Below are 12542 nucleotides of genomic sequence, written 5' to 3' on the forward strand. Positions count from 1 at the left end.
AACTAAACCATCATAGCGCGCAAGCACAGAGTTTACAGCGAAATTTTCGTAAACTTCTGCTAATCTATCATCAAAGGCTGCAAGCGCTTTGAAGTTTGACGCACCAGAAAAAAACGAGAGAGCGACGAAAAAAGCGCGCCAAATCGAAAAACGAAAAGCGAGAGAGGAGAGAAAAACTTTTAATTTTTCTTCTGCGTTGTAATTTCAAGTATATATAAGAAGCGCTGGCTTCAAGCTAACCAATCCATTCTGGTACCAACAAACACGCAGAAAAGTAATAAATCATGAAGTATTTTGTTCTGATGTCGATGCTGTTCTTATTCCTCGCTTCGAAGGCGAAAAGCGACGAGGAGAACAAGGAGCTGCAGCAAGACATGGAGGTTCTGGTGAGGAAGTACATGGGCAACGAGACTGTGACGTCACAAGTGAGCGGGGCGGAATCCGATTATGACGTGGAGCTGCATCAGGCGAACAGCCACAGCAAGAGGCACACCAAAAGAAAAAGAAAGGTTTGTTGAATTTTTGAAATTTGAGTAAATTGTAAGATGGCTCTCTCGGTAGATAATAGCTTCGACGTTGAAGTGTTTGCACAGATAACCAAATTAATACAACTTTTTGAAAAGTTTTTATAATATTACTTTCGAAAGAGTACAAACAAGTATTTCGGACTAGTAATGTATTGGTTAGTTTAAAACTAGGTATGTTTTTAGTAAAGTTGCTGAATACAGTTTGGTTTTAAAAGGTAAGTGTTGACAAAAAAATATTGTTGTGCAAAAGTTTATAAAGTTAGTTACTTGATGACTTGTCTGCTTGAACACTTATCTAAAAAGTTTTTGAAGGAAAATTTTTACATGAAACTTTTAGTTATTACATCATTAACTAAAGTGTGCCAGAACATTCATAAAAGCTCTTTATGCCAGCGTATTACCAAATGTTTTAGCAAATTAAAATAAATGCGGTATTCTTTCTTTTGTCCGTGTGCCCGTAAATTGCCAGTAATATCAGTCTTTTCAGAAAACTCAACCTGCAATTTAAAGGCTTTTTAGTGAAAAAAGTGTATATAGACTTGCGTTGGAATGTATACGAATTATGTAATTGAAAGGGTGTTTTTTGTTAACTTAGTTTGAACTCTGTGAGTTTGGTCAAGTTGGTAGCGTTGGCTGAAAATATTAGAATGCAATGAGGAAGATGAAAAAACTTTTAATTTTTTCAATTAGTATAAGCAAGTTTTTCTTGAAGTTGAAATGTTATAAAAAGTAAAGTTTTGAAAAATATATCATTTCCGTATGACAATTCTGCGTCATAATTCGGTAATTAATCAATGAAATACATATAAAATGAACAGTAAACCACGACATGTTTTTACAAAACTAGCAAATTTTTCATGACATTTTTTGATTTTTTACATTTATGAGTATGTTACAATTTAATCTTTTTAGGAAGGATTTGTTTCATTTTTTTATAAATCCAAACATTGTAAAATTGTTATTAAAATCCAAAGAAAATACTGACCTATTTGCAATAGATAGGTATAAAGAAAATGTATAAATACATAAGATATTAAAGCAAACAAATCTTATTACTTAAATGTCTGTTAAAGAAAGTTTAGTTTTAACATTAAATAATCAACAGCGTATATAACTGAGTAGATCAATTGTTGACATAAATTGTAAAGTATAACAGCCGACTGAAAACTTAGATTTATACAAAGTTATTTAGTCTAGGTTTTATTGTTCTTAATAAACAACTACAAAAGCTCAGCCTGACCACATTGTTTATTTACAAAACCGCTCAGCTTGCGAAAAAGTGTCTGCATTGTATAAAAAAAAATCTTATCTTTGTTCTCATGAAAACCTGAGTTGTACAGCTGCTAATTTAAATATCTTGCTCAAGTTGTTGTTTTTTCGGATCTAATAACAACAAATAAGATTAATCTGTTCATTAAAACCGACCAAAAAACAAAAAAGCCGCAAACACAATGCAGATAATTTAATTTATAGCATGTAAACAGCTCAATTAAACCTTTTATAATTATTTTTCTTTGTTATTTTTTCTATTCAAACTGTTGTCTTTATTACTCTTTTGTTTTGGTCAGCGGTACTTGTTGTTGTGTGAACTTGTTTCCAAATCACGAGTTAAGAAATATTAAAAAAAAAAGTTTAATGAGTTATAAGGCTAAATAAAATCATAAGTTTTCTGACGTAACTCACAACTAACACAGAGTAAAACACCTTATGATCTATTGAGTTTTTATTTTCTCACATAGTTTAAACGACTTAACGGTTCTTCTGTAATTTTGTAGAGATATTTTCAGTTTTTTTTAATGATTTTGTATAACAGTTCTACTTTTAGCTAAAAGACTACATACAAAAAAAAAGTAAAAATAATTTTATATGTAAAATGCATTAAACACAATACATTGCTTATTTTGTAAGTAAAAAAAAGGATGCTTTACTTTTTATTAGAAAGTTTTTATAACGTTTCAATAAAGTAAGTAATGTTTAATTTTGTTAGTTGTAAAAGAAAAGCAGTCAACGTAGTAAATAAATATTACAGTAGTATTAATTGCACTTTTTAAGTATTGTCCACAACTTAGCACAGTCTAAGTAGACAATTTATATTTATTAATATTTTTAAAATTTTAATTTCAAAGTAGTTTCGTTTGTAATAAATATCGAAACCTAGTAGGTACGATAAAAACATTTTAGATTTCATTTCTTTTGAAGCGGCGTTGATCAAAACAAAAGGCGAAATTTCAAAAGTAGATTTATGTTTACACATAATAAAAAAAAAACAGCGCTTAATCAAATAAAAATAAAAAATACTTAACAGCTTAAATCGTAAGCTTAAAGTTTTATTATTATTTCATTCTTCTCTCATAAAAATTATGCAGACTAACAAATTTTCTTTGATTTGAGTTCGTAATCATACACAAAAATATTGAGTTATAAACTAAATGAGCTTATAACAGCTCGTTCGTTGCTGTTTTACCCAAAGTTAATAAAATTAAATTCAACAGCTCAAAAAATTTTAATAGAGACTTATTTAACAACGTCGTTTAAATTATTTCGAAAGGCATTTTAAGTGGCAGCAACATATAAGAGAACGCTTAAGAGACATTAGAACTTAAATTATTTTGTGCAGCAGTCTGTAATTTTTCGAATTCGAAGAATGCCATGCATTTCAGTACCGCAACAACAAGAAGATAAATTAAAACCGCCAAACAAGTCGTATTAAACAAATTGTTTGAAGTTTTTTTTTTTTGCTCCAAACATTTCGTTTTGAAAGTTCGTGCGCCAGAAACAAACTTTTGGTTTTATTGAATGTATAATTTTTGGTTCAAATAAAGTTATGTCGTACAGTTACGATAAAGTTTCAACTTTTGTTGTCCTTATGATTAGTTCATTGAATGCTTGTGAAATTTTACCTTTTTTAATTATTCATGGCAACTTTGCGTACAGTTATCTAGATATTTGAAAAATAATTTGTAAGGTGAACATATGTTTGATGACGTCTTTTATCTACATTATTTTTTTTGATGAAAATTAAAAAAAAACTTTAAAACAGTTAGTTGTGGTGTTTTACTAATTACAATTTGTAAAACCTAAAATTCCACTCACGTCATAGTTCAACGTCATTACGTAACTTTACTTTATTTTCAAAAACATTTGGAGGGAACAAGCTATTTTGAACGTTATGAAAGCTTTTAGCGCTCTTTTTGTTAAGCGCGCAAATTGACATAAAACTAATTTAATAACACGATATACACATTAAGACGCGCAGCGCGGTAGCCTTTCACCGTTTTTATTGTCGGAAAATTCAAGCAATTTATTCATGATGTAACGACATTGAAATCAATGTTAAAATTTTCATCAAAGCCAGGTGTATTTTTAAATGAAATACAAACAAAAACGTTACAACAGTTTGCGTCTAAAACGTTTGAACCAGTGTCATTGTGATCACTAAATTAATTAAAAAGCATTTTAATTTGTTCTGTACACAATTAAATACATCAATTAAATCAAAATATTTGTCTGAAGTAAAAGAAGTTTTATACTTTTAGAGTAAGTATGTCTTTGGCAATACATTGTTCTTAGAAATTTTCTATTTTACTTTATGAAACTACGCAATATTTAATCTTAAACAGTTAAAAGGTCTAACTACTGCTTTAGTATTTTTTAATAATTTTAAAACATGAAATAATTTATTTTTATAACAACAACACAAAAAACTCGGAATCATCAAAAATGTTTAAGTAGAATAAGGTTTTATTATTACAATTTATTAACTCTAAAATTACTTTAATATGCAGAATGCAAAACTGACCTTTACAACATAGAAAAAAGTTATAATAGACTCATTTAAACAGTTGAAGTATATTTAAGTCATTTAAATTACAGTTAGCTAAAAGCAGTAAAATGTTTAAAATATAATTTTGACTGCCGTTATCTATCTTAAGCACATTTTTTTGTTCAACTGTAAAATATGTTAGGCATAAGAAAACGAAAAAGGTCAGTCTGAAAACAAAAATTTTCTGAGAGCCTGAGAGCTTTATTTTGTCTTTCCAACACTTGTTTATGTTAAGTCGAGTCTCAACAATGATCCATCAACGTTTACTTTGTACCCACAAAAATCCCTTTCAACTGGCCTACTTGAAACTCTCCCCTTTTCAAACATTCTCACCCACGCACGACCCTCATGATACCTGGCGGTCAATGAGGCGTGAACTCGGTTTAATCGACTATGACGTAACAATCGCCGTTCGAAGGAGAACGGCACGCTGTGTAAACTGAACGCTTCATTTGCATAAGTCATCAACGTTGGGAGATCAAAGAAGATTTTTGTTTTCATTTGGCCATGTAATGAAGTGATGGTTTAGAAAGTTTTAAGTTTAAGTAAGCCGTTTCTTTCAACGTGCTGGAGTGAAGAATTTTCGCAATGCAGTTTTTTGAACCTTATTTTCAAAACGCGTTGATAAGCCTCAATTGCTGCTGAAAACCTTTTTGTGTACCTTTAAGCTTTTACTAACCTTTGAAGCTAGCTTGTGTTTCATGAGAATGTTGGTCTTATTAAAAATACAGTTGATTTTCATTAAATATAATTGTTAACTTGCATTGTTCACTCATTTCTAGTTTCATTTAGAAAGCTACTTCTATTTTACCTGTCTTAAAGAAATAAAACACTTATATATGGATTCTTCAAGAAGTATTACACTTATATATGGATTAATTGTTGTTGTGATAGCGTTGTACTTTGTTTGAAACTACCTTCTGTAAAACAGTACAGTTTTCAGAATTTAACTCATTTTTCTTATCCATTTTAGAAAAAGAATATTACTAAATAAAAATATTTTTTTATATCAAACCTTTTTAATAGTTTTTTTTTTATTTTGGTCTGTGTTCTTTATTTAAAAGCATTTCTTGTTAAAAATACAAAAACTAAATTGATACATTCAAATAGTTTTCGCCAAAAAATACATTTAAGTTTCATAATTTTGCATACTTCAACTTAATTTGCAGCAAATAAATTCCGAATACTTCGAATAGCCGGCAAAAATGTCGCAAATTACTTAGGGTTATACAGGTATGTCTGGTTGCTATGGAATTCCTGGCATCTCCCTAACTACCAGACGTTGCCATGTGGCAACCGTATCTGTTTAAGGAACGCATAGTTTCGAACTAAAAGAAGGCTTTGCGACATACTAAACTTAATTTTAAAGATTTATGTAGTAGATTTAAAACATTCATAAATCACTTTGAAAAGTTATATAAAGTCTTAAACATATACTAATTTAATTACTAAATGTTGTTCATGAAATAAACATAATGGTTTACAGTCCTAAGAATTTTTACGTTTAAATTGAGGAATAGAAAAATTTGCTTTGAAAACGCTGACTATTCGAGGAGAGGATTTTAGTTAATGTTAAGTTGTCAATATATATTTATTTTCACATAATTTAATATTTGTACTACAGATTGTGGGTTTGTTTAAAAGAAGTTTAAACTAAGTTTAAAAAGTCTTTCTTTTATCTAACAGAAAAATTAAAATGTTTGCACGAAAACAATATTTGTAAGATATAAAATAAGAACTAGAATAAAATAATATATATTCTTTTGAACAAATTATGTTATGGATAAAACATAAGTGAATTTCAAGTTTTGTGAAACATCAAATAGTACATGAAACGATTTAAGAGTTTAAAATGAACCTAAAAAATAATTTATAAAAAAATAAACTTATTACATTTAAAATTCCAACAGTTAAACACTGTTTGTTCAATCAAGGATTCTTTATCAAAACAAACATAGAAAAAGCACAACCTTGAAAAAAAATGTTGTTTTGTTTTCACCTTAAAGCAATCATTTTATCAACTTTGATCATAGAGAGGCTGTATGCTTATTTAAAAATGTTTATAAAACAACATCAACGCTTCGACGGTTTCATCTTTCGCTTGTTACCAAGCAACCGTTGCTAATACCACGCGAGACCGGCACGCGCCCTTCAGTCGGTTGCTAATCACTCTCTCTGTTGTTGTTGGCAACCGACTGAAGTCCTTTGAAGCCGCCGACACAGATAAGAAGAGACGGCGTTTGCAAATTTTTTGGGAAAAATTGAATTCTTGTTTGCTTTGCGATCAGTTGAACTTTTTTAGGTTTTTTTTATACTGAAGAGTTAAAAATAGACTCTGGGTTGTTTGCGTTGCAATCAGACAAATTGGTCAGTAAACAGATCGCGATTTTCAGGCAATTTTTCAGGCATGAGTAATTGTTGTTGTTGTCGATGGTGTTAATTATGTTTAGTTGGTTTTTCACACTTGTGGTTTTAGTTTGTAAACATGCCACTTTATCTTTGTCATTTTTTAGTTATAAAAAAGTTGTCTATATATTTGCTTAGTAATTTTCTTTTGAATTAGAAGTTAATAACACATTACTTTACCACATGTATTTATTTATTTTTTGATATACTCAGTTTTATTTTTTTTTAATTTAGTTTTTTATCCAAAAATGTCTTCTTTTAAACACAAAAAATTTTTAAAAACACGTAAAGATAAAACAATTACTAAAAAACAACAATATTCGTTTTTTGTCATCTTATTACTTTGAATCATTTTAATACAGTGCAAGAAAGGCAGAAAAGGTAAAAAATGTTCATCAAAGTCAAAGAAACGCAACAAAACGAAAACACCTTCCAAAAAGAGATGTCAGAAGACTGAAAATAAATGTTGGAGGAGAATGAGTACCAAATGTAGGAAATCACCTAAATGTTCGAGAAAGTTCAACAGAAAATGTAACAAAAAATACAAGAAGTTTGTTTACTTTTTTATCTGAACTTTGATCAGTGCTAAGTTTTGATTTTAGACTACAAAGTTTAAGACGTAATAAATAAGTTGAAAATGTGAACAAATAAGTTTCAAAAAATTCGAATGTTTTTAAACATTCACCAACAACAGATGTATGTCAAAGTTGAAGAAAGTAACTCCAGTTGTGACGACAACAACAACAACAATGGTGACGCCCAAAAGCAGGTATCCCATGAACCATGGTGACAATATAGAGAACCCCTGGCACCTGAATAAACCCAAACCCCAGAAACCTGACAATGAACCAATTAAAAAATGTTAGTTGTTTAAAAAATGTGAAACTTTGTACTTTTACCGTTTTTGAACAGACAACACATCCATTTTTTCTCTTATAACTGAAGCTATTAGTACTAATGCTTAAAAATAGAGCTTTGCGTATACCTTTATCGATTTATAAAAACTTTTAAACTTCAGGTTTAAATACTGTTATAAGTATTTAGTGTTTTTGGTACATTTAATTACAATACACTAAACAAAAACATAAACAGCAGTTAGTTTTTAATATCATACACCAAACATGTGATCACCGTAGTCTGTATTGAAACACTGCTATAATACAAACGCTAAGCTTTAAAACTACAAACAACAACATTGTGTTTATAATGCAAACAGGGTAGAATTGCCAACTTCGGTGTAAGCATTTCAATTTAAGCTCTCCAACAACTTTTTGTTTTCTTTTGGGAAAATTTGAAAGCAAACTTTAACAAAAACATCCTCTTTCAAAGGAAGCGCGTGCAATTTCACACAGATTAACGTAACTTGAATGTAAACAGCCTAGATTAAAGCGCTTAAAATTTTATAAACGTACAGCCGAAAAGCATGACTGAGTTTTTAAATTGAGTATAGCTTTAATTAAAACTTGGTGAAATAAATCATTGTTATAAAGCGACTATAAAGTATTTTTTAATCAGAAGCATTTATAAATCAACTTTACTTAACAAACATGCTTGAAAAACTTTAAAGCTAGGTTTTTATCTAAAATTACAAATTACTAAAATTAAGCAAGCGTAATTTAAGATTTCTAGAAGATACGAAATTGTTATTTTATTCAGCACTAAACTTTTTACAAATTAGTTCACATAAATCTTAAATTAAGACATCTACTAAATATTAATATTTTTTTGCAATTAGTTTAGCTCACTAAGTAAAAATTAATATGCTAAACAAATGTAAAAGTATCTGATACAAACAAAAACAAAAGTGTATGAGTAACAGTAATAAAACCTAAACAGCCTAAACTGAATAGTTTAGGCTTACAACCTAAACAAATTAGCAGCAAATCATTTAAATTGAGGTGACTGCTCTTTTACAAAAGACCAAAAAACTTTCACTAAAGCTCAATACCGTGATTATCGCTTTGACCAAAATGATTGTAGTTTAGCAAAACTTTTTTTTTCTTGCTTAGCGTACATTTTTTGTACTATTTGCTTTTCTGGACAAGTGTAGTTTGCGAAATTTTTTTTTACAAGCAACAAATTTTGAAATTTGTTGAAAGTTTAAGTAACCATCAATGTTCATAAATGGTAGATTAAAAAATGGAGGTGAGTAAACACTTAAGAATAAATATATTTGAAAAATAGCTATACCTTTTTTACAGGTAGTTTTTTGTTTTAAGTCCATAAAACGAAATAAAACTCTGGTAAAACATCTGCTTGGTAGTCACTCATACTATAAGTGTCTGACCAAATGACACTGACGCTAAAAGTAGAAGATTTCAGTGAATTATAAAGTGCAGTCTGAAAATAAATCGAAACGATTTCAATTTTTGTTTGATGTTTGCTCAAAACTGGTTTAGGTCTGTTTTAATTCACAACACCTGCAAAACCTCATTAGACTCAAACTGTGACGTCATAACGTCTCTGATGATCGATTCAGTGACGTCAAAATTCGCTTTTATCTCGCAGTCGCTTAGCAACTTCGATGCACGTTGCCAAGCAACAACGAAACTCGATATCTGCTTTGAAGTTGCCGACAGAAGCGGCATTTTGCTTTCATCTTTTCGGTTTGGAGTCTTTTCATCTCAACTTTCAATGATAATTTCAAAACAAAAGAAGATTGATAACAGATCTTTTTGTTTCAAACTGGCGTTGTTTTCTTTTTTGTTATTGTTTTTACAGAAATAAGTGTGGAATTGTATCTCTTGTATCGTTTGGAAATTGAGCTTTTTGATTTCTTTTACTACTAACCTTTGTGTTTGATATTTTTCCGTTTTATTTTCTATATAGTGCTTGTTTTATTTGTGATCTTTTTTTTTGAACTAGCACTTCAACGGATTACTTAAACTATTACAAGCTTTAACAATTTTATTACAAGTACGGTACAAAAATTATTTTGTATTAAAATTATGTACTCTTTGTTATACAGTTTTTAATACTTAATAGTTGCAGGTGCAACAAAAAACAAAATAAAAGTTTTCTTTTTTGTTTAAGTTTTGAAGAGTTTAAAAACAACATATGTTGTATAAATATATTAATACTTTCAACTAGTTTATTTTTTAAATACATTGATAATTAATTTTGCTCTAAGTATTAAAAAATAATTTCTTTAATTGAACTTCAGGTAGTTTTAAACCAGTAACAGCAAAGTGTTGTATTAAATATACAGAATCTTATTTTTATTTTATTTAACTAAAACTATTTTATTAGAAAGAAAAAAGAAGTTAAAGCTAGGTTATAAAATAGAATTTAAATCAAAACCCAATAAGGAAACCTTCAATTTAAAGTTTTGCAAATGTCATTATTGGGTCACCCATAAATCTTTTGGTTGTCATGGTAATATTACAGGGTTACCACAAAGTCTAGACCCACCTAAATTTGTAGATTAAAACGATCAAAAACGCGACTTTTAAAAATTTTATGAAATTTTCTTAGGGATTGTTTTGTTTAATTAGCAGGGTGTTTAAATCTGTACAACACTTTATATTTAAAAAATTTAACACAGTCTGTAGAATGTTAAAAAGTACATGATTACAAACTTATGTATGATTATAAAAGAAACTACCTGTTGGTAGTGAAACACCACAAGGTTTTTTAAGAGTCTTAAAATGTTCTTATTAGTTAAAACTAAGTACTAGGTTTACTACTATTCAAAAACTACTAGTAGATATAACAACAACATTAGAATAAATGTTTACGTATGTTGTTTTATGGTGTCAAAACAGGGTAGTATAGTTTGCTTCACATTAAGTATTACTTATCTTGGTAATTAAACTGTTAAATATCGATATACAACAGTGTAACTTATTATTAAAAGTCAACTTCTAATAAATCGTCACAATAATATTTTCATATTTAAACGACATATTGTTACGTCACAGTGAACGGATACATGGAAGATTGTCAGGTCGATGGTGACTGTTATGATGGCATGTGTTGCACTTATCATGGCTCCTACAGAAGAGTCTGCAAACACAACATCAAGAAAGATCAGGTTTGTTCGTTAAACAAGAAACAAAATTTTAATTTGTTGCAATTGTTAACATGGTTGAATTTAACTTTTCTGTTCAATCTAGGGTTACAAGTATACATTTATATTTAACGATTCCTTGTTATTTAAATTACAGTAACATTTAACATTAAAACAAATCTACTTTGACAGCTTCTAATTAAATTGGTTTTGTTGTGGAAAGGTATGATGTTTTATGGTAAAAATACCTATTTTTATGTCAAACTTTCAAAAGCATTCAATTGAACGTACATCAAAAATTAAATTAACTTATATTTTTAATTTAAAATACAATACAATTGAGTTTAAATTTTGTAAATCAATGTTTTATCTTTAATATTTCTTGGAAAAAATAAGTGTAAACAAAAATTACGTGATCACATTTATATCATGACTTAAAGTTTTTCAGAGAAAAATTTCAAAACTTATATTTTTACACTCAACAGTACAGACTGCAATAAAATAATATTAACAAACCCCTTTTGAAATACTTAACGAGAGGTTTAATTTTATCATACTAACAATTAATTAGTAAGATTAATCTTTAGCAACCAATTGGTCAAAAATGAAAAAAAAATCCTCTTTTGTTTTTGTATGTTTCTAAATAGCATCAAAATGTCTCAACAAACAAATCAAGTAACAGCTTACTTAAAAAAAAACTAGTAGTTGTTGAGTTAGTTGTTTTAAAAAAATAGGTAGGATGACTTGCAAAGTATTTTCAGATCAAATAGTTGATATATAAAACTATTACTCATTTTGAACTCAAACAAAATATTTCCTAACCATTTACTTTAAGCTGTATAAAAGTTACATCATTACAAACCTCAAATATTTATATTCTTAGCCCACTTGTGAAGTATGTTGTAGAATAAGTTGGAAAACAATTTTTCATTAAACTAAAAAATAGTAAGATTATTCTGAAAATATACCAACAATTTGTTATAAACATAATTGGTTTTACTTGTTAATTTTTACAGTCTGTTTGTATCAAATGTAAGTTAAGAAATAGGTTTAAAAAATTAATTTAATTACAGCATTTTTAAATGTTCTACACATAATTTAACTTTCGAATCAAATTTGAGTATCAGATATGATAAATTTAAAACAATATGGTATAATGCACAAATTTCATTCTTAGTACAAAAATTATATTCTTGTTTGAAAAAAAAAACTAGTTTTATAGAAAATTTTGGAGTTATCTCTTTTTAAAATTTTTAAACTTTAAGTTAAGACATGTAAAATAGTAAACAGTCTAATTCGTATAACTTCTTTATAAAACTTCCTGATTAAACTATTCTTTCTAAGCTGTTAAACTGAAAATAAATGCTGTTAAAAATAAATTATTTTTAATATTCAATTTAATAAATTTTAGATAAAAATGTTTCAAGTAAAAATGTTTTAGGTATGTACGAAGCAGTTCCTTCGTCCGAAACGAGCCATGCAAGACTGGTACGCTCAATGTCCTTGCGAAGTCGGACTTAAGTGCAAGGGAACACAGGAAGACAGGTATTGGTTCTGCAGGCCTTGAAACGCGTGTTACAAAGTTTTTGGACAGGGTAAATCCCGTATATGAACATAGTTTTACTGATTGGAGGGACCCGTTTGTTGTGATTGTTGTAAAGGTCGATTTTTAAGCAAAATTCAACGTTTTAGTTGTATTTAGGCTTTTTAAAACTAGTACTTTAAAATAAACTGTTTTTTTATATTAACTCTTACAAAGAATACTTTTGGTTTATAA

The 12542-nt window shown here is 28.6% G+C and overlaps 1 protein-coding gene across 1 annotated transcript; it reads left to right on the forward strand.

Annotated features, from left to right (window-relative positions):
• Positions 1–284: 284 nt before the first annotated feature.
• On the forward strand, positions 285–12332 carry LOC145836412 (uncharacterized). The gene is made up of 5 exons (XM_082944213.1): positions 285–509; positions 7119–7306; positions 7451–7617; positions 10677–10789; positions 12207–12332. The coding sequence occupies exons 1-5, from the start codon at positions 285–287 to the stop codon at positions 12330–12332; spliced, it is 819 nt and encodes a 272-aa protein (XP_082800339.1).
• Positions 12333–12542: the final 210 nt, after the last annotated feature.

This window comes from Thalia democratica, chromosome 5 (genome assembly GCF_965202585.1).
Source record: "Thalia democratica chromosome 5, ktThaDemo2.hap1.1, whole genome shotgun sequence".
Taxonomy (NCBI): Eukaryota; Metazoa; Chordata; class Thaliacea; order Salpida; family Salpidae; genus Thalia; species Thalia democratica.